This window comes from Mycteria americana, chromosome 1 (assembly GCF_035582795.1).
Source record: "Mycteria americana isolate JAX WOST 10 ecotype Jacksonville Zoo and Gardens chromosome 1, USCA_MyAme_1.0, whole genome shotgun sequence".
NCBI lineage: Eukaryota > Metazoa > Chordata > Aves > Ciconiiformes > Ciconiidae > Mycteria > Mycteria americana.
In genome coordinates this window covers 17,994,508-18,016,080 of record NC_134365.1, presented here as the reverse complement: position 1 = coordinate 18,016,080, position 21,573 = coordinate 17,994,508, and the positions used below count along the sequence as shown (strand labels likewise).

Below are 21,573 nucleotides of genomic sequence, written 5' to 3'. Positions count from 1 at the left end.
TGACTGTTGCTTCTGTTGTCCACTTAGTTTAGTACTACAGTGGCAATCTTCCAATTCTTTGGATTTTTTTTTGTTTTCCATCAATAAAAGCACACAAATGAATACTTACAGCCCACAGCATGTGTGTGGTTTTTTTGTTTAAGAAAACTTAGTTGTAAGTTAGTCGTCTTAATCATTTTTCAAATTATTAATTCTAGCACTTTGCCTTTCTTCTTATTTACTACAGATAGTAAACATTGATTTGTTTCTTTTTCTTTTTTTTCTCCCCACAGAATCATATGGCATGAACCCTTCCATACAACCAGTAAATCATCTGGTTTTGCTTATCACTTTGGTGGTTCTGTGACCAATTTAAAGCTTGTGAGGTGGTGTCTGAGCACCTGTCTGTATGACTTGTCTACTCACAAATATCCAGCAATATTTGCATGCAAAGGGGAAATCTGGCGATTTAGCTGTACTGTATTCTATGTAGTGCAGTCCATCACTTTGGTTTCTTTATCTTGCTTTAGCAAAAATGTTTTATGGGGAGTACCTACTCTTTAATATTTTAAATACATATCTTGATAATTTCTCCTTGTGATTAATAAAAAGGAAGGATTTCCTTGATTAATTCTTAAATGATTAAATTTATTTAAAAAATTACAATGTTTAAATTTGGGGAGGGAAAGAACATAGAGGAACTTGCCTATATAACAACTATGTGACTGTATGATACCTCCTAATAACAAACAGATTTTGGGGAAAATGGGTAATGAAACAGGGCTCTAGTGTACATAATGTATGGTAAAGATTCAAAGTAATTCTACTTATTTTAACAAAGACTAGTTGATGTGCCCTCTACACACTTCATATTTTCAGTAGGCTCTTGATATCAAAATGTCTGGGATAAGAGCTTTATTTAGCTGGGAGGCTTCAGACATTTAGTTTGGGATTCAGCTATCTATATATGGTAGTATGGTGCCACCATCATTGAAATGTACTAGCCCCATGCAAGACAACTATTGTACTGGAGTAGCAGTTGGAAGCCAAGCAGAGTCATCTGCAGCACTTGAACACTGGTGGTTGGTGTCATTTTAGGTAATGGAGTTACTCTCCTTAGGGTGAGTTTCAATTTGAAATTGATACTCAAATTTTCTTGCTTTCATTTAGGTGTCTGCAGGTGAGATGGGCATCTAACTTCATAGTCGGGGGCATCTGGTCAATATGGTCGCTAGAGCCTGTAGATCTTGTGTTGCATCTGCCTGTCTTGTGCAGATGTCTTGTTTCCTAAGGCCCTTCAAATGGGGCCTGTGTGTGAGTACCTTGAATCAAGCTCACGCTGCCGTCAGCATTCCTGACAAGATCTCCTTGACCAAGATGGAAGCTTTGACATAGTCTGCAGTGTTACATGTACAGACGTAGCTACTTCTAAGTGTCTTAACCTGAAACTTAATCACTCCCTTGCATGCCGATTTTCTTCTCTTCTATAGCACACTAATGCAAAAATTAGATTCCACGCTGAAGATCTTTCTTTCTTTTTTTTTTAATGAATTAGGGCTCAGTTAACAAGCAGTCCAACTACTTTCTTCATATTTGCATGTAGTTCTGTGCAACTACATTCACTCAGTTAGGCTGTTTCCCTTAAAAATCCCCAAAGAAATCTGGCAGACCATGTATGTAATTTTTCTGTTGGTTTAACCAGAACAAACAACATCCACCACCTAACATTAGTCAAGAGTCATGCTTTATGAAAGTTTCTTGCCCAAATTGAGCGCTCTGGCAATCTTAAGCTATTAATCAAGGGATATTAGTCAAGCTCTATTTACATTCTAATCCTGCTTTCTGTGTCAGATTTATACTAATGAAATAAGCCAGATATTGGTGGGGTTTGCATGGGCATCTATCTACTCAGAGTGCTGTTTCAGCAGTAGTAGATTCCAAATCTATTCAAGACCCACCTAATGGTCTAGAATTCCTGTTTGATTATGAAGTATTCACAGAGATTCAAATCCTTAGTCATCACGAACATTTTTGTGACCTTTAAACTAGTACCGTTAGGTTCATGCTTGGTGTGGTGTTATGACCAGTTATACTCTCTTGGAATGTACCTAAGGAATGATACCGGGTTTGTTGCTCCATGCTACCAGCTCCGAGAGAAAAAACAATATTTTACTGTTTGCAGTTGGTACTCCACTGGCATGTCGGTGAAAAAGGGATGATTTGACAGTTGGTAAACACTGTTGGTGTCTTCCCCAGTCTCCCATTTTAGAATCTCAGAATTAATTTCAGACTTCAGATCTAATTTTAGCCCTTCCTTGCTAGTTAATGAATAGAAATGAAAATAAGTTCTATCAAATTGCCCAACAGATGGATCAGCTTTTAAGTGACTACAGAAGAGTATAGCGAGATAAGCCTCCAGTGTTAAAAGGTAGCTTGCATGAATTCCCCTCTTCTCCTCCCACCTATAGTGTAAGACTACTTAGAAGCTCTGTTTACATCAAGACAAATGTGACTAAGCTAATTCTAGCAGCAGAACACAAACAGATCGTGAAGAAATGAGAAAGGTTGGATGAAATGCTAGGCTTGTACATTCAGCAGTAAAAGTACAGGTTGGATCTTTTACTGCCTTTTTTAGTGGCTGTGGTTTTTGCTTGTTTTTCTTTTGAAGAGCAGTGAGAATTTTTTCTGCCTAACTGAAATTCATAAGTGTAGGAGGCAAAATGAAACTGAAAAAATTGGCAGTAAAGCATAGCTTCAGTATCTGAACTCTGCTTAATATTTTCTGCTATAAAACTCCAAATGTGGCACGATAACATCATCTGTGTACCTTTTCTGTTACGATACTGAAAGAAATTGGAGTCCCGTTTCCTGTGCAATGGCATGTACTTGTAATGGTACGCTTGCACCATCTTGAACCTCAACCTTGTAGAGAGAGATCTCTCTAGTCACACTGTTTCTTTTGTTCTGCAGTTCTGTTATATTTATGTTCTTTTTACTTGGCTCCTGGAGCTGCTGCTTGTTCACTGTGGCAGGCTTCTGCATAGCATTTACCTGATAGAAGCTTCTCTTGTGCCCTTCACTGGTAGGGGAAGTGGTGTCCATTTCCTGAGAAGTGAGTTGGAGGGGAAAGGATTTTCTTTGCTCCTGTTGATAACTGTATATGCCCTGACTTCTTTCAAAGTGAGACAGAACCAGAAGTGGATTTTAAAGAGTGATTGCTCCTTCCTCCATTTTTAGTTTTCTATTTCAATTTGATTAGCCCTCAGAAATGAAGTACTCTGTATCTGAGCTGCTGTACATCTAGTGTATCGGTAGCAAATCTGAGAACATATACATGGACAAAGTAAGGTTTTGGTTTCAGATATCCAGCCTTGACTTTAAAGGAATTCAATTTCAGGGAAGGGATGGGAGAAACTACAAGATAAATTTGGAGTTAGATGCTGCAACAAAAATGCTTTGATACGTCTGGCCCTGACTTTCAAGTGCCTGCTGCCGAGTAGGATTCAGAATCCTACATTAGGCTCTTAGATTGTTTTTTTTATAGGGATCAGGGAGAATTGCCTGTCTCTGAACAGCACGTAAAATACTGAGTGGGCATGCTGAGTGAGAAGTGGCCTGAAGTAACAAGGACAGAATATAGGTGAAACCTAAAGCTTCCCCTCTTTTCTTCTTGTAGGTGTTTTGCTCAGGACTGCAAAGGCACATCTCTATTCACTTTGCTTCCCTATCTATAAACTAATTCCTGAAAGCAAGTATTTATTAAATTTCAAATAACAGAACTAAGCAGGAGTTTCTGGCTTAAGATGCAGCTGGAGGAGGAGGGGATGTTGACAGGCTGGAATTTAGATCACTCCCCCAAAAACCAGGAGACTGATCAACTCCTTTTCATGAGATCTCAATGTGAAAGAAATCTTAAGCAAAGGAGAATTAGCATATGCCTTCCTTCCCCTCCATCCTTAATTGATATAAAAAGCTGTAATGTAATCCTGAAACTTTTCATTGGAATTAACGTATTTCCCTTCACTAACTGCTATATACTTATTGCTTATATAGTGAAAATATTTGTATTTTGTATGGAGAGAAATAAATTCTGTTTTGGGGGGGGGAAATGTGACAATTTAAATCATAATATTTGTATCCTTACGTTTACTTTGTTCCATAAAATAGAAGGGGGCAGGCCAAAGGAACATAATGCTTTTATTTGGAGAACCATACCAATAATACTTGTTTTGAAAAGATATGAATTAATCTCTAGTTTTTTATTTTTCAGGATCAACAGATTGCATATGCTATTCAACTGTTGGCATTTCTGATCCAGTAACATCAGCTCTTCATATCATTGTAGGTGGGTGGTCACAGTTCGCTGTTTTGTTATGAAAATGATTAACATAGCCAAAAATAGTAATTCCATTTAGTTCTTTCTATATGTTCGTGAAATATGATTTGAACATAATGGCTGAGTTGAAATACGAAGTTTTTGTCTGGGATTTAAGTCTATGATTTGAAATACAGGATTGCTTTCTCTACTGTAATTCGTTATTTTCAAGGGATCATAATGTTTTGAAATTTTATATCTGGTGCTTAAGTTTTCATGCATTCTCGCATGCTTTTGAAAATAGCAGTAAAATACAATAAGCAGTGTAAGTTGTTGGACTCTCTCTCTCTCTTTCTCTCTTAGAGAAAGCTATGACAAGTGCTTGGACACTTGAATAGTAGTATTTTGTACTAGTTGCCCAGTTGCCCTGTGCAATTCAATGCTTCCATGCCAAGTTAGACGTATGGCTTCTGCTTGACTGGAATTAGCTGATAATCCCCATTTTTACCATCTGGAAGTCATATATTTGAGGAGGTACTAGGGAGGAAAACAACTACTCTTCAGTAAATGCTTTTTGATATGTTGTCATCAGTAGGGATGCTGACATTGCCGCTTCTCAAAGTCCTCTAGTAATGGAGTCCCTGAACTGCACCGGGGCTGAAGGAGACAGCGTGGCATATTCAGTGCATTGTGATTTGTGATGTCAGTCCTATCTTGTGACATACTGAAGAATCATAGTCACCCAGTTCTTAATACTGACTTTGAAAAATTGTGCAAGATAGTTTACAGTTATAACGATGTTGCATAAGCATAAAGGATAGAATTTCTAAGTGATGATTATTTCATTATTGCATGTTATTGAATGCTTAACATTTGCAGTTTTAGGAGCTGGTGTTGCAAAGGTTTACACGTGTGCTTCTCTGTTACTAACCTATGGTTAAATCTGTTCGGCATATGTAGAGTTTAGGCCATTGGACTAGGATTAGAGAGGTATGGCCTTAGTATATCATAGTATTTTAGCTGGGTTATTAAATGTGCATATATACACATGTATTTAGATTTTTAAGAGTGTTTCTCACTTCTGTAAAGGGTTCTTCACAGTAGTCTGTTGTCCTGGTTCGGCTGGGATAGAGTCAATTTTCTTCCTAGTAGCTGGTATAGTGCTGTGTTTTGGATTTTAGTATGAGAATAATATTGATAACACACTGATGTTTTGGCTGTTGCTAAGTGGTGTTTACACTGGTCAAGGACTTTTCAGCTTCCCATGCTCTGCCAGGCGCACAAGAAATGGGAGGGGGCACAGCCAGGATAGTTGATCCAAACTGACCAAAGGGCTATTCCATACCATATGATGTCATGCCCAGTATATAAACTGCGGGAGTTGGCCAGGGGGTAGCGATCGCTGCTCGGGGACTGGCTGGGCATCGGTCGGCAGGTGGTGAGCAGTTGTATAATTTTTTTTATTTTATTTTTTTCTTTTTCCCTCCCTTCGGTTTTGTTCCTTTCTCTCTCTCGTTTTCCTTCTCATTACAATTCATTATTATTATTACTATTATTTTGTTCCAATTATTAAACTGTTCGTATCTCAACCCATGAGTTTTCTTACTTTTGCTCTTCCAATTCTCTCCCCCATCCCGCCAGGGGGGCAGTGAGAGAGCGGCTGCGTGGTGCTTAGCTGCCGGCTGGGGCTAAACCATGACATCCGTGGTGGAAGGATGAGAGACAATGGGCATAAAGTGAAACAGAAGAAAAAAGAAAAAAAAAACCCAAACAAAACAAAAAAACAATCAAGCAAACAAACGCCACCACTACCCCAGCCCCCCAAAAACCCACCACCACTCCAAAGCTTACACTATGAGGACATCAGAGAGGTGGTGTACTCTCTGTTCTTAGGGATTTTCAGGACTTGACTGGATAAGCCCTGAGTAACCTGATCTGACCTCATAGCTGAACCTACTTTGAGTGGGAGACTTGATGAGAAACCTCCTAAGGCCCCTTCCAGCTTTAATTATCCTGATAGTATGACATATAGGATTAAGTAGTATCCGGTAGGTGTACGGATACTGCATTGATCTTTTCTATAACATCCCCTTCTACTGCTACATGGTAAACGAGTGTAAATTCTTCATTATATGTTTTTTAGCATGCCGACTTTTCTTCTCACTTAGTGCTTAATGCTTCTAAAACACTAAGTGAAATAAGTATTAAAAAATTATTTTTCCCTTTCTGCATGTATAAGAAATATATATGGATATATGACGTATATATTATGACATAAATACAACATATATTTTTTTATTTTTAAAAAATCTGCAACGTTAAAGTTACTATCATGTTTGTAGCTGTAAACAAAATAAACCTTAATAGAACCTTGCACTTCTAATCTTCATAGGTGACTGTCAGCCTCTGGATGTCTCCTCTGTACATCATAACAACACATTTTTGAAGTACTGTGTATCATTGCTGGGTTACGGTTTTTATGGAGATATATTAAAAGACAGTGAAAAGAAGCGGTGGATGGGTCCGATGAGATATGACTACTCAGGTAACTTGTGTAATTATTACGTTCTTTTGTCAGTATGTAAACATGTTGGAGCAGTTAATGTGCTCTCTCCAAAGCAACCTTCTCTGAAGCTTTTAAACATCAGAAACAGACTGAACCTGATTTTAAACTCCTTGTAGTACCAAGTACACTGGATCACATGTAAAGCTCTGTAACTTGGGGGATAACATTAACAGTGTGCTCATTAAAGTTGTGTTGAATATATGTCACCTAGTGATAGCTGCCTAAAAAGTAATATCTTTTCTGTCCTAATCATTTTTACTTTCTTTTCAATCAGTTAGAGAGATAGGCAGTCCTCTGTCTTGGACATTCAGCTGATTGAACAAATTGTTAATTTTGTCCTTCTTCCAGCACTGATTATAGAGAGGCATGAGTGGTTTAGGTAGTTAGCTAATATTTGAATAAATCATATGCTACTAGAAAGTGTATTTTGCCTTCTTTTGTCTTGTGTTAGGGAAAGAAGATGCAAAAGCAGAACTGAAGTAGTGTAGGCCAATTGTGCCAATAGCAGTGATAGCAGCTAAAATTTTTTGTTGGCTTTTAAATGTCAAGCAAAGTAACGGCACTATCAGCAAATGTTAAAAGTTGGGGGATGAGGTGGTATTTCCTTATCCTTTACAGTCTAAAACATCATAACAAAGAGCTGTGAGCTTGAGGAGAGCAACTATTGTTTTGCAGTCCTTAAAGAAGGAAAGAGGAACAATCAAGGGGTGTATGCAGAGGTGTTTGCAATGTGGATTTATAATGACTTAATGCTGCTTAATACCTTTTTTATGTAGGCTTCAAGACTTTTCTTTCTCATCATTACTATGAAGGAACAATTTCTTTTCAACCAGCAAAACGCACGCTGGGATCTCCACGAGATAAAGATAGCTGCAGAACAGGGTAGGCTTAATGATTATCTCTGGATATTTAATGTATGAATATTTGAAAAGGCCTGTACATAAATAAAGGTCACAATAAATGTTGGTTTTAATATGCAAACACTTACTCTGAAAGGGACAAACTTGTAAAAAAGTTTATTGACTCATTAAAGAGAACACCTCATTTTATCAGATCAATAAACAAAAATGTAATAAAATTTTGTTAGCTGCCCCTCCCGCCCTCCATTTTAAATGTAGCAAAGTATAACAGCACAGCACCCAGTTACAAGATGCTGAGGGTACTATGCTGTGTTACTGCTAATAAATGAAAAGTCTGGATGCCTCATAGCTTCTACAGTTGGAAATAATTACTCAAAAATTCTCAAATGTTCACATTGTAATTGGATCTGGCAATTTTAGTGATTGTTTCAGTGCCATGACAACAGCTGGCATGGCTTGTCCTGAGGATAGGTCCTCTCAGGACTCAGCCCATTTAGCCTTTTTTTATAGACTGCTACTATGCTGTACAAATTCTGTGTGATATTCTTCACTTGTTTCTCCAACCAGGGGTCCTTAATCTCCCAGTGTTCCTTCCTTTCTCTTTGCTTTCACTTGCTTGACGTTATGCACTAGTATTTCTTCTTCTTCTTTATATATGAATGTAGCTATCAGAGATATAGTAGTTGTCACGGCAGGGTACAGAGGAGCCAGAAGCTTTGGCCAGAAACTACATGGAACTTGTTGAGACTGTGCTGTAATAATAGTGCTGTGACATGCTACAGCTCATGGTCTCCAGTACTAGCTGGAGCAACTATCCTTATCCATCAGGTGCCTTGATGCAAGGGAAGCTCCAGAGGGAGAAAGCTGGCATTCGGGTCTCAGTCAGGGAGTAAAGACTGCCTGATGCCTCACGAGGGATTTTATACATCCTGATAACTGCTGGAAGAGCAATAGGGCTGGGCACAAGAAATTGAGGAGAATCCTGGAGTGTGGTAATGGCAGTGATCATGCAGGTGATTGACAAGCAGACTAGGAGAAATGCTCTGCTGGCCTTGTTACAGAAAGGGAATGTGCGGGATGTGATGGTTGAGGGCAGCCTTGGCAGTGGTGACTGTGAGATTATAGAGTTTAAAATCCTGAGAAAAGTAAGCAAGACAAAAAGTAGAAGTGCAACCCTGAACTTTAGGAGAGCAGATTTTGGTTTATTCAGGAATTTTGGCAAGATTCGATGGGCTACTGCCCTGCAGGACAAAGAGGCCCAGGAAAGTTGGTTGGTACCTCCTCAAAGCACAAGAACAGTCCATTCTGTTATGCAGAAACTTCAGTAAGCATGATAAAAAACCAGCATGGATGAGCAAGGATCTGAGAAGTAAAGAGAAAGTGGAAGTGGAATGAGTTACTTTGGAAGAATACAGAGACATTGCCTAAATGTGCAGGGATGGAACTGAGAAAGCCAAAGCTCAGGCAGAGTTTAAATCAGTGAGGGATGTGAAGGGTGTTAATTATTACAAAGGGATTATATAAGTATACCAATCATAACAAAAGGCTAAAGGCACTGTGGACCTGCTGCTTAGTGGTATGGGGAACCTAGTGATAAAAGAGACAGAAATGGCTGGAAAATGACTCCTTTGCCCCAGTTTTCACTGATGTAGTCTGCCCCTAGCCTTACAGGTCCCCAAGCCTGTGGATGAGGGGGAAGAGTGCATGTTACATACCTTGACTTTAGCAAGGCCTTTGGTACTGTTTCCTGTAGTATTCTTAAAATTGATGAAGTGTGGACTAGATAAGTGGACGGGTGGAAAACTGGCTAGACTACCTAGAAAGGTTGTGAGTACCAAGTCCAACTGGCAGCCAATTACTAATGGTGTCCCTCGGGGGTCAATATGGGGCTAATACTGTGCAACATGTTTATTAATGACTGGGACGGTGGCAGAGGGTGCATTCTCAGCAGTTTTATGGATGATATCGGATTGGGAGGAGTGGTTTACATGTTGAAAGTCAGGGCTGCTATTCAGAGGAACCTTGGTGGGCTGAAGAAATGGCTGATAGGAACCTCCTGAAGCTCAGGAGAGGCAAACGTCGTGTACCTGCAGTAGAATAGTCCCATGCAACACTACTGACTGGCTGGAAGGCAGTTCTGCCAAAAAGAACTTTGGGATCCTGGTGGGCGACAGCTATACTTGAGTCAGCAGTGTGGCCTTGCAGCAAGGAAGGCCAACCGTACTTTGGGCTTTCTAAGCAAAAGAGAAGCCAACAGGTCAGGAGACATGATTCTTTCCCTGTGCTCAGCACTTGTGAGATAGACTGGCTCCAGTCCTTCTGTCTGGAGTCAAATACTGGAACAGGTTGCCCAGAGGTCTTCTGGACTCTACCCTTGCAGATATTCAAAACTTGACTGAACAAGACACCGAACATCCTGATCCTGTAAGACCTGCTTTGAGCAGAGGTTTGGACCACATCAGAGTTCCCTTCCAACCTGTGTGATCTTATGGCTCTGTAATGCTGTTATTTCTGACATCCAGTAATCTTCAGCACTGTACTTAAGTACCTATACCACCTGCAGGGCTATCATGGTTCATGCCGCATCAGGATTGTCAGTGCCATGCTGCATTTTGTGCAGCATGGGGAACGTCCTGTAATGACTGGGTAAAACAAAAAAGTTAAACCGAATAATAGTTCTGTTTTCAGGAACTGAATGGTATTTTTGTTTTCAGGTGTTACATTTGCAAGAAAAGTGGGCAACAGCTGGCAGAACAGCACAAGGAATGTGGATTAAAACATGAAGGTAATTTGTCATAAGTAAAATGGTGTAGTATTATGTAAAAATACTATCTTTTGGAATATATCAGTTCGTGTGTGGTTGTTTTTTTTTTAAACATGTGAGTTACTAGATAATCAATTGTTTCTTTAAGTTTAAGGAAAATACATATAAATATGTGAAAAATATGTGAGGTGTCTCCTCCACCCAAACCTCAGAAAATTCTGATAAAATTATACTAATTGTATATTTCAGTGTATTGGGTTTCTTTTCTTTAAGAAAGATATATTCTGTGAGCTAGGACTCTTCTTTGTGAGAAGGACTTAACTGATACTGTGAGGTAGTATAGAAGGAAGCAGTTCCATTAAGATAACTTTTAGAATAGATCAGGATTAAAAACTTGTGTGTGTTAGCACAAAAGTCACTCTATGTAAAGCTGTTTATTAAATAAATGTGAGGCAATAAATAAACTTGGACAACTAATAACCGATCTAGTGGACTTCAGTATTTCTGTACAATACCCCACCAATACTCAGTATAAATGATAAATGAGATTTCTCTAGTTATGCTATCCTTATTCTCCTTTTTCCGCCCATTCCAACCCCTACACACACATCCATGGATTTTTAATGGGCATAACTTTTCCTTCCATTTGTTAAAACAACTGTTAATATACTGGATTCTGTGCAGTCATCCTCCTAGCTCTATCTCTATGTCCGACTACTACATCCTAATGGGAAGCACTGATGTTGATAGACTTGTGGCCTTGCTGGAGTAAGATATGCAGATTCAGTTGGCCAAGTTTCGCCTCTGGTCTCAGTTCATCATCTTGGATAAACCCCCTTTTAAACAGCAGTCTTCCCATGGGTTCTTGCTTCTGCTTTTACTCTTTTTTTTTTTTTTTTCCTTTGTAAAGCCCGGTGCATAAAACCATAATTTTCTTGACACAAACATCTGTCCTTATGACCTAGACTATCTTATAATTACAGTTATTTTGCACAGTATCTGTGCCAGGTTCTAGCCTTTTGTTAGCAAAAAGAGTATCATCATACTATAGGAATTTATTGGTAGCGTAAGGACTGTATACAGATTTCTATGCCAACTTGAATTCCTGTTACACATGCTTCTCTACATTGCTTTCATGCCAGCTACTGCTTTCAGATCTTTGATATAGTCAACAGATGGCCAGATTGGGGTATTTCTTGAGTTGTTTTAATTTATGCCCAGGTTCAGCTAAAGAAATTGCTTTATGTAATATTTTCTTAGGAGCTAAATCTGATAGCAGGTTTTTTTGGTAGGAAAAAAAATCTGTTTCTTTGAGAAATAACTGTAGTTAGAAATTGCCAACCTTTTTTCTTTTGTTTGTGTGGGGTTTTTGTTTGGTATTTGTTTTGTTTTGTTGTGTTTGGGATTTTGGGTTTTTTGGAAATTGCCATTTTGTTAGTTTTGATCCAGCAAAGGAGCAAAGGCAGAAGCAAGCCGCAGGTTAGCGAGCAATCAAGACTGCTTTAGCCAGCATTGCAAAAGACATTAAGTAGCTGATTGTGTAGGACATTGTTTACTTAAATCCATTTTACGTCCATCCGGTAGCTGGCTTTCTTTGCAGTCCAGTCTCTTCTCCATGCAGTACTGGTAAGCCAATAATAACAATCAGCTACTCTTGATTCGCAATAAAAAGGATTTTAAATCGCCACCTCAGATAAGCTTTTTACTCAGCAGGGTGTGTTGGCTGATTCCTTCATTGTGCCTACTTGGTTTGTGTACAATTCAGATAAGTTTAGAAGGATGCTTGCATTGACTGTCACTGAACATATTTCTTTGTATTATGCAGAAGTCTATGTGCATGTGCAGAGTAAATTTTGAGTGCTAGCACTTTATGCTGATTTCAGCAACTTGCAGTGTATATATACACAATAGACAGTTGAAATGAGTGCCGTTTATGCTCTCCCTGCTTATGATTGCTCTATTGTATGAAAGATATTTTGGGCAAATAATTTGCGGTATTACAGTGATGCACCCTGCAGAATGGTTATGAAAACAGTTGATCATTTAAAATGTGATAAATACCCTGACTTTGTTCTTACTTGAACAGTGAGGCTTTTTTGGAGTGACATGCTAAAATTTATACTGAACAGTCTTTTCACCTGGTGGAAAAGTAATCTGTTACAGTATTATATATAAGCATTTTACCTAAGTAAGTTGAGACTTATTTATTACAGTGAGCATACTTCAAAAGTTAATGCATATCTAGACACGCTATAGACTAAATTATTAGTGCTTCTCAGATAAACAACAAAAGGATTTATCAGTAAAGGGTGGCATTTTCATTTTGTTCTTTGTATATCAGAAAATGCCTGGTTTTCTTGTAAATAAGCACTTGTATAGTTCTGGACATAGATGTTTCCAGTTCCAGTAGTTTCTTATGTTCTGTTCAGGTACCTTCATCTCAGAGCAGGGCCTCGTCATTTGCCTGCAGCCTGAACAAAGTCATTCTGTAGTTTGACATTTAAGTCTTTCTCATCTCTCTTAAGATACACATTTTTAATCTGATTTAAATTATTTCTTTCTGTAATGACGTGTTTGAAAGCAACATAAAAAGATCACCAGTAAAGCAAGCATAATTGATACTAAAACCACTCTGGCAAATGATGTGAAAATGTTGAATTTAAGAGCTGCATTTTTTCTTATTATTACTGATTTGTTTATCAGGAGATAGAGAGGATAGTCTAGATGGAAAAAGAATAAAGTTTTTAGTTTCCTTTAAGTCTTTTTTCACATTGTAATGCTACTCGTCCTGGAATTCTGTTTTTCTCGGTTCTGTCACTAAAGAGTAGATAGTAAGAAGTCCCAATAAACAAAAATTCAAGGAAGTGAGAAAAGTTCAAAGAGCAAAGAACAACTACAGAATGCTTTCCAAACATTTTTTTTTGTTATTTTTTACTTATTTTTCTGATGTATAAAGCTTGCAAGAGGTCAATTCAAAATTTATTTATCATAGACTTTAGGTCCAAAATTACCTAGACAATTGTAATGATTCTCTAAAGTAAATGCAAAGTTCCCAAAACTAAGACAGTAAAGAATATCAGAATTTCAGGACATGAAATATGTAGCATAAACGTCATCTATAGTCTCATCAAAGAAGCACCTTGAAAATAACTATAAGTTAACCCAAATGTGGGGGGAACTGAATAATGTTAGATTTCTAAGTCCATACCAGTTAATATGCCTCAAAGTCTACCTTGCTGTGGTTTGACAATGAAACTTTTTTTAACAAGCTTATATAAACAAACTTTATCATTTTTTGTTCATTCCTTAATTTCACCCCCATCATCAAGTGCCCATCATGGTATTTCAGTCCTGAACTCTAGTCTTAGAACTACGTGTATCTCCATAGACTATTCTGCAATCATTACTTTTGTGGAGTTGTTCATTTTAAATACCTGAGTCCACTTATAATGGGAGGAGAAAAGGAGTGTTATGGCTGCTTTATGGCTTTTTTTAATTGTAGTGAGGAGGGTCATTATCTGTAATCTAAAAATGCAAAGGCATTTTTTATCTATTTTTATCCATATTAATGAAAATATGGTTTAGATGACAAGTCTGTGCAGTGCCTGCCAGTGTTTCGTTGTTCTGGAAAATTCCTCTGCCTCTTGGTAGTATTGATGCCATCACACACTGAAGCTCAGTCTAGGTCTAACCTCTAACAGAACAGTTTCATGTTATTGAAAACAGACTTTTCTATTGTTTTCCAGAAATCTCTGAAGCTTTACGCACAGGAAAGTTCAATTCTGTTAATAGTATTCATCTTCAGACATTTGGGGGTGGGTTGGGGTGGAAACAGACTCCTGATCTGCTGCCTGCTGGTCCTTGCTGAACCCTGAGTCACCTCTTCCCTTTTTGTCTTTTTTTTTTAAAATATAATTTGTGGCATTGAGGCAGAGGAGGGAGATTGATTTAGAAACCAAATACTAAACCACTGTCTTTGCGTCATTGTTTATTTAAGATTAACATATTGAAAGCAAGAATAATATTTTAAAAAATTTAAAAATCCCCCTGAACTTTCACACTAGAGGAGTTGTAACTTGCCTCTGTCTTGTCCCTGCCTAAGGTTTTGTGGTTTTACCTGAATAGCACTGATCCTGATTTTGACATGCATATATCAGAAATGGTCAACAGTTTTAATAGATAATCACAGTCTGTGAAGGGAGAAAGCAACTTTTGCTGTTAGTCTATGAAAAATGGGGTTTTTAATGCAGTTTATATATGTATTGAGAGTGCATGAATATGCCCAGTAAAAACTTTTAAGTTGCCACAAATGATTGCTTTTTAGTGTTCGTGTGAGTAAATCAAATAATAACCTATCTTCATGCCTTTATCGATGTGTTTCAGAAGATGAAGAAGAATGGAAGGTTATTAAAGGGAAATTTCTAGCTATCAATGCAGTAAATATGAGCTGTGCCTGTCCACGAAGTCCAAAAGGTCTTTCACCAGCAGCTCATTTGGCAGATGGTTCAGCTGACCTCATTGTAGTTCGTAAATGCTCCAGATTTGATTTTCTACGGTATCTTGTCAGACATACAAACCAAGATGATCAGGTGTGTATTCCCTTTGACAATGAATTCTTCAGAGTCAGTCTAAGTCTTATATGACAAAAAGAACATCTACAAAGCAGGTTTTTTTAAAAAAAGAAAAAATTTTATACATTTTGGGTAACATAATCTCAGCATGTGTACCATTAAAAAACAAAACAAACAAACAAAAAACCAACCAAAACATTTTAGCTAAATTAAGCTTTTGGCCATAGCATTCTAACAAAATTCCACTTTTGCTAATTGAATTCTGTTTCATAATGTTTTTCCATATATTTGCTGTTTGGACAATATTTAAAGTGATTTTATCACAACTGTGCCCCCATTATTTGTCATGAAAAACTGCTCACAGCAGTGTAATGTAGCTGAGGTAGAAGATGTAGTGAAGAATAATAAATCACTTTTTGTAAACTGTATAAAAATGTGGTTTAGAAGAAAGTTGCCAGGACTGCAGTTTGATTGTAAACTGCAGGCTTTTAGCAGAATTTTACTACATATATGTGACCAGGATATGAGCTTTATGCATTCAGCTTCAAAATTATTCCTTGCATATGTTGTAGCTGTCAGGATAAACTGCAAGGGAAGATTCATCACTGCGTTGGATTGTAATATCTGTTGAAACCAGAGCTATGGCTGTGAATACATACATTTAATATTTGTCACAACCTGATGATATTAACATGTTCTGGAAATTATCTGAACAATGGACTAATGTCATATCTATTTATAAAAGCAATAATTAATCTCACTTGTTTATAATGCTGTTCTTCCTCCTCTGTAGAAGAATTAGTATAGATTCTCTTTCCTGTATTTCCTCACCATTCCCTGGGACATTGTGTGTGTGTCTGTATTCCTCCTTCCTGCTATTCTCAGTCTCCTCTTCTTCCCTTTACTCTTTCCCACTCACTCTCACTGTTCCGTTGATATTTTTGATTATTTGAAGCCTTCCCTGGCTACCTTTCAAATTGGCTTCAACATTTATCGAGAGACGACATTCTGCTTAGACTTGAGACATGAGAGCAGCATGGCTGTGTGCAGCCGTGGATACCAGGTTTTGCAGCTAAGCTGTTTGGACTAGCACACTGCTTAGCGAGCCTCATTGTATCCCTGAGCCACTGCTTCTGAGTGTGGAGTTTGACAGCTTCACAGTTTGTTTATGGTTAAAAGCCGAGGGAACTTAAGACCTGGGAGGTCCCTTCAGCTCTGATGATTTTTGTGATTGGTACTGTGGTCCTTCCCCTTCCAGTGCTTCCCCCACTCTCTGGGATACGTTGGTTTTGCAGTGTAGATTAAATGCAGGGTTGTGCATACGGCCTCATCCCAGGTTAATGTCTACCATAATAGTGGGAAACTCTGTTTGAAAACTTAAGAAAATGTGAATAGAAAAAGGAAGAAAAAGGTGACTGTACATTAATACAGACTAGTTTATGGGTAAACTGTTTCTTTATTCACTTTTGCTTCCTTGCCACTCCCCTCTGATACACGCACACAGACATACCCCATTGCCTTTGCTAAATGACATGTCTGTATTTATTACAGCTTGCTAAATGTTTAAGTCCATATCAGTTAAGTTGCTTTCAGGGCAGGTGGGGGCACCCTCTAATTTGATTGTTCCTTTAATTTACAAAGCCTGTTTTAAAGCATTTGTACAATATTGTAGTGTAAATCTGCAACCTCTGTTATATGAGCAGTCTCTTAATTGTCCTACTTTTCTAGATGAATTAACTATTTAAAATTATTTTTATTTCATTGGAATGTAATAATATTGCCCTCTATTCTTATTTTCATATACACCCAGCTCTGTGATTTTATCACACTGCCATGGAATTCTCACCGTCAGGGCATTGTTCCAAACACAGAAGCAGAAGGCTTTCAGAAAAGCCCATGTGTCTTAAGTTGTCTTAAGTTGCCATGTGTCTTAAGTTGTCTTAAGCCCATGTGTCTTAAGCCCATGTGTCTGTAGTTGAACAGGTCCTGAGGATGGTACAAAGATCCAACCCAAACCTTTTTGACTTTGATTCCATGTTATAATAGTTTTTATATGTTTTTTTAAATAGTTTTTTATACCCCATTTACTCATAAACTCAGAACCTGTTACCTGATTATCTATAAAGTGGCAGTACTGCAGCTACTTGAAGGGGACCATTGAAAAGCAAGGTTCCATTTTTGCTTTATTGTTTCTGACTTGTGCAGTTTTCTAAAAACAAAAATCACTCTATGCCTCAGGTAAGCTTCTCTAGAAAATTGGAGTGGACAGACTTTCTTGAATACCAAATGCTGCATGCTGAGTTCCCTTACAAATCAGATGTATTTAACTAATTTTAATTGCCTGTTTTGATTTATTTTTTTTCTTTGTAGTTTGACTTCTCATTTGTAGATGTTTATCGGGTGAAGAGTTTTCAGTTTACGTCAAAGCTTTCAGAAGACAATGAAAGCAATGTCACAGACATAGGAAAGAAACGTTTTGGCCAGTTCTGCAGAGATCATCCAGCCTGTTGCTGTAATATTGCTAATAGCACATGGAATTGTGATGGAGAAACTCTGGACAGTTCAGCAATTGAAGTGAGGTAAGCATCAATTTTTCTCTCCATGTACCAGAAAATATATTAAGCCTTTTCACTGATTTTAAAGATGTTCCTGAAGGCATCCCAAGAAGGTGCCTCCACATAGCAAATTTGAGTCTTCTGATGATAAACTTAGGGTTTTTTGTTACTTTTTTGAGTCCTTTCCAGGGAATAGTCAAAGCATGTATGTTGTAAATGATCACTCTGACTGAGATAGATGGATGGCCCTACCTTTGAAGTCCTACTTACTTCTTAGGTACTCATATTACATGCTTGAAGTGCGGAAAGTTAAGGTGGTGTTGGGAGGATTCTTTTTGAAATGAATGGAGTACCTCATTACTCTGAGCAATAGCTTTTCCTGTTAAATTTAAGTAAGCATCTTTGTCTTGCAGAAATACTGAGTATGTCCCATACTTTGTGTTTTTTGACACACAGCACAGAGTCTTATCTCCAGCCTCGGCATATGGAGAAAGAAGTTTGCAGTTGTGCAAATAATCAAATTAGAAGGGAATAGAGGTTTGTGAAATTTGAAGGGCTTTTTTCTTTTTTGGGGGTTTTTTTTAGTTGATTGGTTTTGTTTGTTGCTTTTAGAACAAAGGGAATCAAAAACACAATACAAAAGATTTACATGCAAGTGTGCATTAAAACATAATCACTTAGCAGTCCAAAGTGATTTTTTTATAAATATTGTATATTGTATAATATCAGCTCCTCTAAGTGCCCCATAGAACTTTTTGTGTGGAAAAGAGGAGTAATGGGAGTGGTGGATACATTAAAGCATCCAGCCTTCTTTGCAGGGGAGGATTGTATCAAGAATGAGAGCACGGTTTCTGTAGTCTTGAGCAAGGAACTTTGTCCAACTGCTTGAAATTAATGGATTATTAGAAGTAAATATGTAGTATTGATTTATTATTAATTGATTTCCATATTTTTCAGGGTTCACTGCCAGTTAATGAAAATATTTGCAAGGGGAATCGAGGAAAACTCTAAAGATGAAGCTGCCTACAGCCAGAGTAGCATTGATCAATTACTATAGACATTGTTCCTCCAATGGGGAGAAGAAAAAATAAAAGCTCAAGGAAATTGAGTAAATATGCATTTTAGTCAAATTGACAAGTATTTTAAAATTTTAGAATTTTTTTTGATGTCTTCAGTATAATTTTAGACATCTTATTGCATTGTATCATTTTTTAAAAAAAAACACTGTAGTCATTAAATTATATCTTGGAGCAATGTAATCTAAGTTATGTTAGAAAAGAGAGGATTGGCATATGTATAGGTGTTCACGATGACTGACTGTGCTTTTCTAGAGAGCTAATTTAGCAGCTGTGTTGCAATAATATCTAAATGTTATAAAACATTTGACTTGCCATTGTCATTAAACCAAGATATCAAGACAAGGTATTTTCAGTGTCTGAGAAGACGTTTTCTGCTGGGAGTATTTTGTACTTGCATGTGGCTTAAATGCTGGACAACAGTGTTGTCATTGTCATCTTTTTTTTTAGTAAAATCTTTCATTTTGTAATTCTGACTATACCTTGCAACTTATCAATGCAACTCAAACACACATTCCTGGCTTTAAGTAATAACAATAATAGTTCAGAAATACTTTGAAAAATAAAAGCACATCTGTATACAGGTCATACCTTATCCTATATATTCTATTTATAAAAGCTTCCTTGCATGATGCTTTTCAGGATTATAAAGGGTTTTATGACTGTTTGGATGATACCAAATACCACAGCAACTGAAATGTCTTGCAAGCAACTCGCAGGGATACTTATAATACCAGGAAGGCACAGGCAAAGGAAAATATAAATATCTTCTGAAACACCAGCAAGTTTTAAATTTTTTTAAAATATCTAACATTAATAAACGAAAAGCTTCCCTCTTCAGTACACAATTCTTTGGAGATTCTACTACGTACGTTAAAATGTCTTTGCAAAATAAGATGTTGGAATGTTAAGTTTAAAAATATGATTCGATGATTGAAAGTTTTTAAAATAATGTTTATTTAACTAAATAGGAAACAAAATAATTTTTTTTGTGAAGCCAAGGGAAGAAACTCGCATCTGATAAATCACAAATTCACTGTGCTGATTTGTTTTTATAGCAAAAAATCCCATTAGACTATCGTGTGTAGCTATGGAGTGATTATTTAACTTGTGTATGGATTTGTGTGTTGTGACACACACGTTCTGTGTGTAGGCTTGGGGCTAAATTTTGCTTTTCTCGTACATAATTATTCCTGTTTGAGAATCAGAAGTTAGCCCCTGCTCTCTTCTGTATTTTCTTAAGTGTGTATTTTCTTAAGTGTGTAGTTCTCTTTAAAACTCATTGCATCTGAGTTTTTTCTGTGTCTGAACAGCTAATGATTCTCTACTCATGTATATTTATTGGCACTTCTGTCATTCAGCTTGTATTAGTTTTACGTCTCATGTATTTGCTCTGTGTAAGCCATGGTGATTGCTCAGTTTATCACTGAAGCACTTGAAAATTGTTATAAATGGCTGATATTTTTTTTCTATTGAAATTATTTACATTCCAGTTTTGTGTAATATCAAAATGGTGTGCTATATCTTTGCTACAAAGTATTATTCATACTGCTCTATATGACAAAAAGCACTTGCAAATGGTACTTGCTTAAAGTACAGTCATACAAAGTTTAGGATTTCTTTTTTGTTATATAGTATTTCAGGGAAATACTTGAATACTTTTCTAAAAGTGCTGCTGTTTACTTTCCTTATTAACGCAATGAGTTGAAATGTTGATTGTTCCAATGTTTTTCAGACATTCGTAATGTAAGTGTTATGTATACTGTATTTTTAAAGCCATGTTTAATAAGTGAAATGGTACTTTTGACCGAAGAACCTCATTGAAAATGAGATTATGCAGTTCTACAAATGCAAATATTTTTCGAAAGTGTTGTTTGTTTAAAAAGTTCTGCAGTTATTTTGGTCTATCCATGAATATTGTGAGAGAATCCAGACTTCCAGTTACTTTAATTCTTGTGCAGCATATGATGGTGTACACTGAGCTCGCCAACAGATGAGGGCGTTTATGAGGCATTAGAGCTATCCAGATCACATTCTCATAAATGAGAACAGGAGTAAATACTAACCAGCTCTTTCCGTTGGTTTACTAGCAAGTCATGAGACCTTTACTTGGAAAATGGAGGCTTAATCTAGTTGTGAATGGATATTGCAATGCTTTGAATATTTTTAGTATCTGAAACTGGGTGCTTGGTGTTTCCAAATAAAGCCACAGTGAAGGCCCCCTTTCTGAAAAACAAGCCACCGGAAAAGGAGGAGAAAAGATTGTTCTGTAGTATGGTAATGGGGTGTGAAGTAAACGATAAAGGTGTTGCAACATAATAAAATGAAAAGGTCTTAGGTAATAGAAAAGCTGCATAGTTGCATTTGAATAATTCTATTTGTAGCATATTATACTAGCAAAGCACCATATGTGAGTTGTATGACATGTCCAGTTTATTTTTAAGAAGAGAGCTGCGTAAGTAATGTCTGCTTACATTTTAATTCTAGGGTTTTTTTCTCTGAATGTAGTCTCAGTATGGAAATATGTATAGGAAAACCAAGTTCGATTTTTCTTTTTTTCCCAATCTTGCTGGCTTCAAGATTAGAAAATGTGTTCCATTTTATGACGCTAGGGCATTTCATTGAAAAAATAAAATTATGTCATAGAGCAATACAGTGGTTTTCTTCTTTTCACAACTTGATTTGAAAAAATATCTACCTTGTTCGGCAGAAATCTGTCAGTAGTGTGCTCAGTGTAACCAATATGGGCAGATTAAACCAGGTGGAGAGGTAATTCATAAGCTTCCATTTGGGTTGACCGCAGCTTTGTAGCACGTGTGAGTGTGGACAAACAGTGAGAGTGAAGGAAAGCTACTAGTGAAGCTGGACTTACACTAAAACTGAGCAA

At 37.2% G+C, this 21,573-nt stretch overlaps 1 protein-coding gene across 2 annotated transcripts in view; it reads left to right on the top strand.

The window, feature by feature from the left end:
• The window catches only part of CERK (ceramide kinase), a 43,705-nt gene extending 22,388 nt beyond the window's left edge, over positions 1-21,317 (top strand). For both annotated transcript variants that reach the window (XM_075492349.1, XM_075492359.1), the window contains 7 exons: positions 4,250-4,324; positions 6,687-6,839; positions 7,637-7,742; positions 10,435-10,505; positions 14,868-15,073; positions 17,426-17,634; positions 18,568-21,317. In XM_075492349.1, the coding sequence (XP_075348464.1) occupies positions 4,250-4,324; positions 6,687-6,839; positions 7,637-7,742; positions 10,435-10,505; positions 14,868-15,073; positions 17,426-17,634; positions 18,568-18,667 (920 nt within the window). In that variant the 3' untranslated portion in view covers positions 18,668-21,317. The remainder of the gene's footprint in view (positions 1-4,249; positions 4,325-6,686; positions 6,840-7,636; positions 7,743-10,434; positions 10,506-14,867; positions 15,074-17,425; positions 17,635-18,567) is intronic.
• Positions 21,318-21,573: the final 256 nt, after the last annotated feature.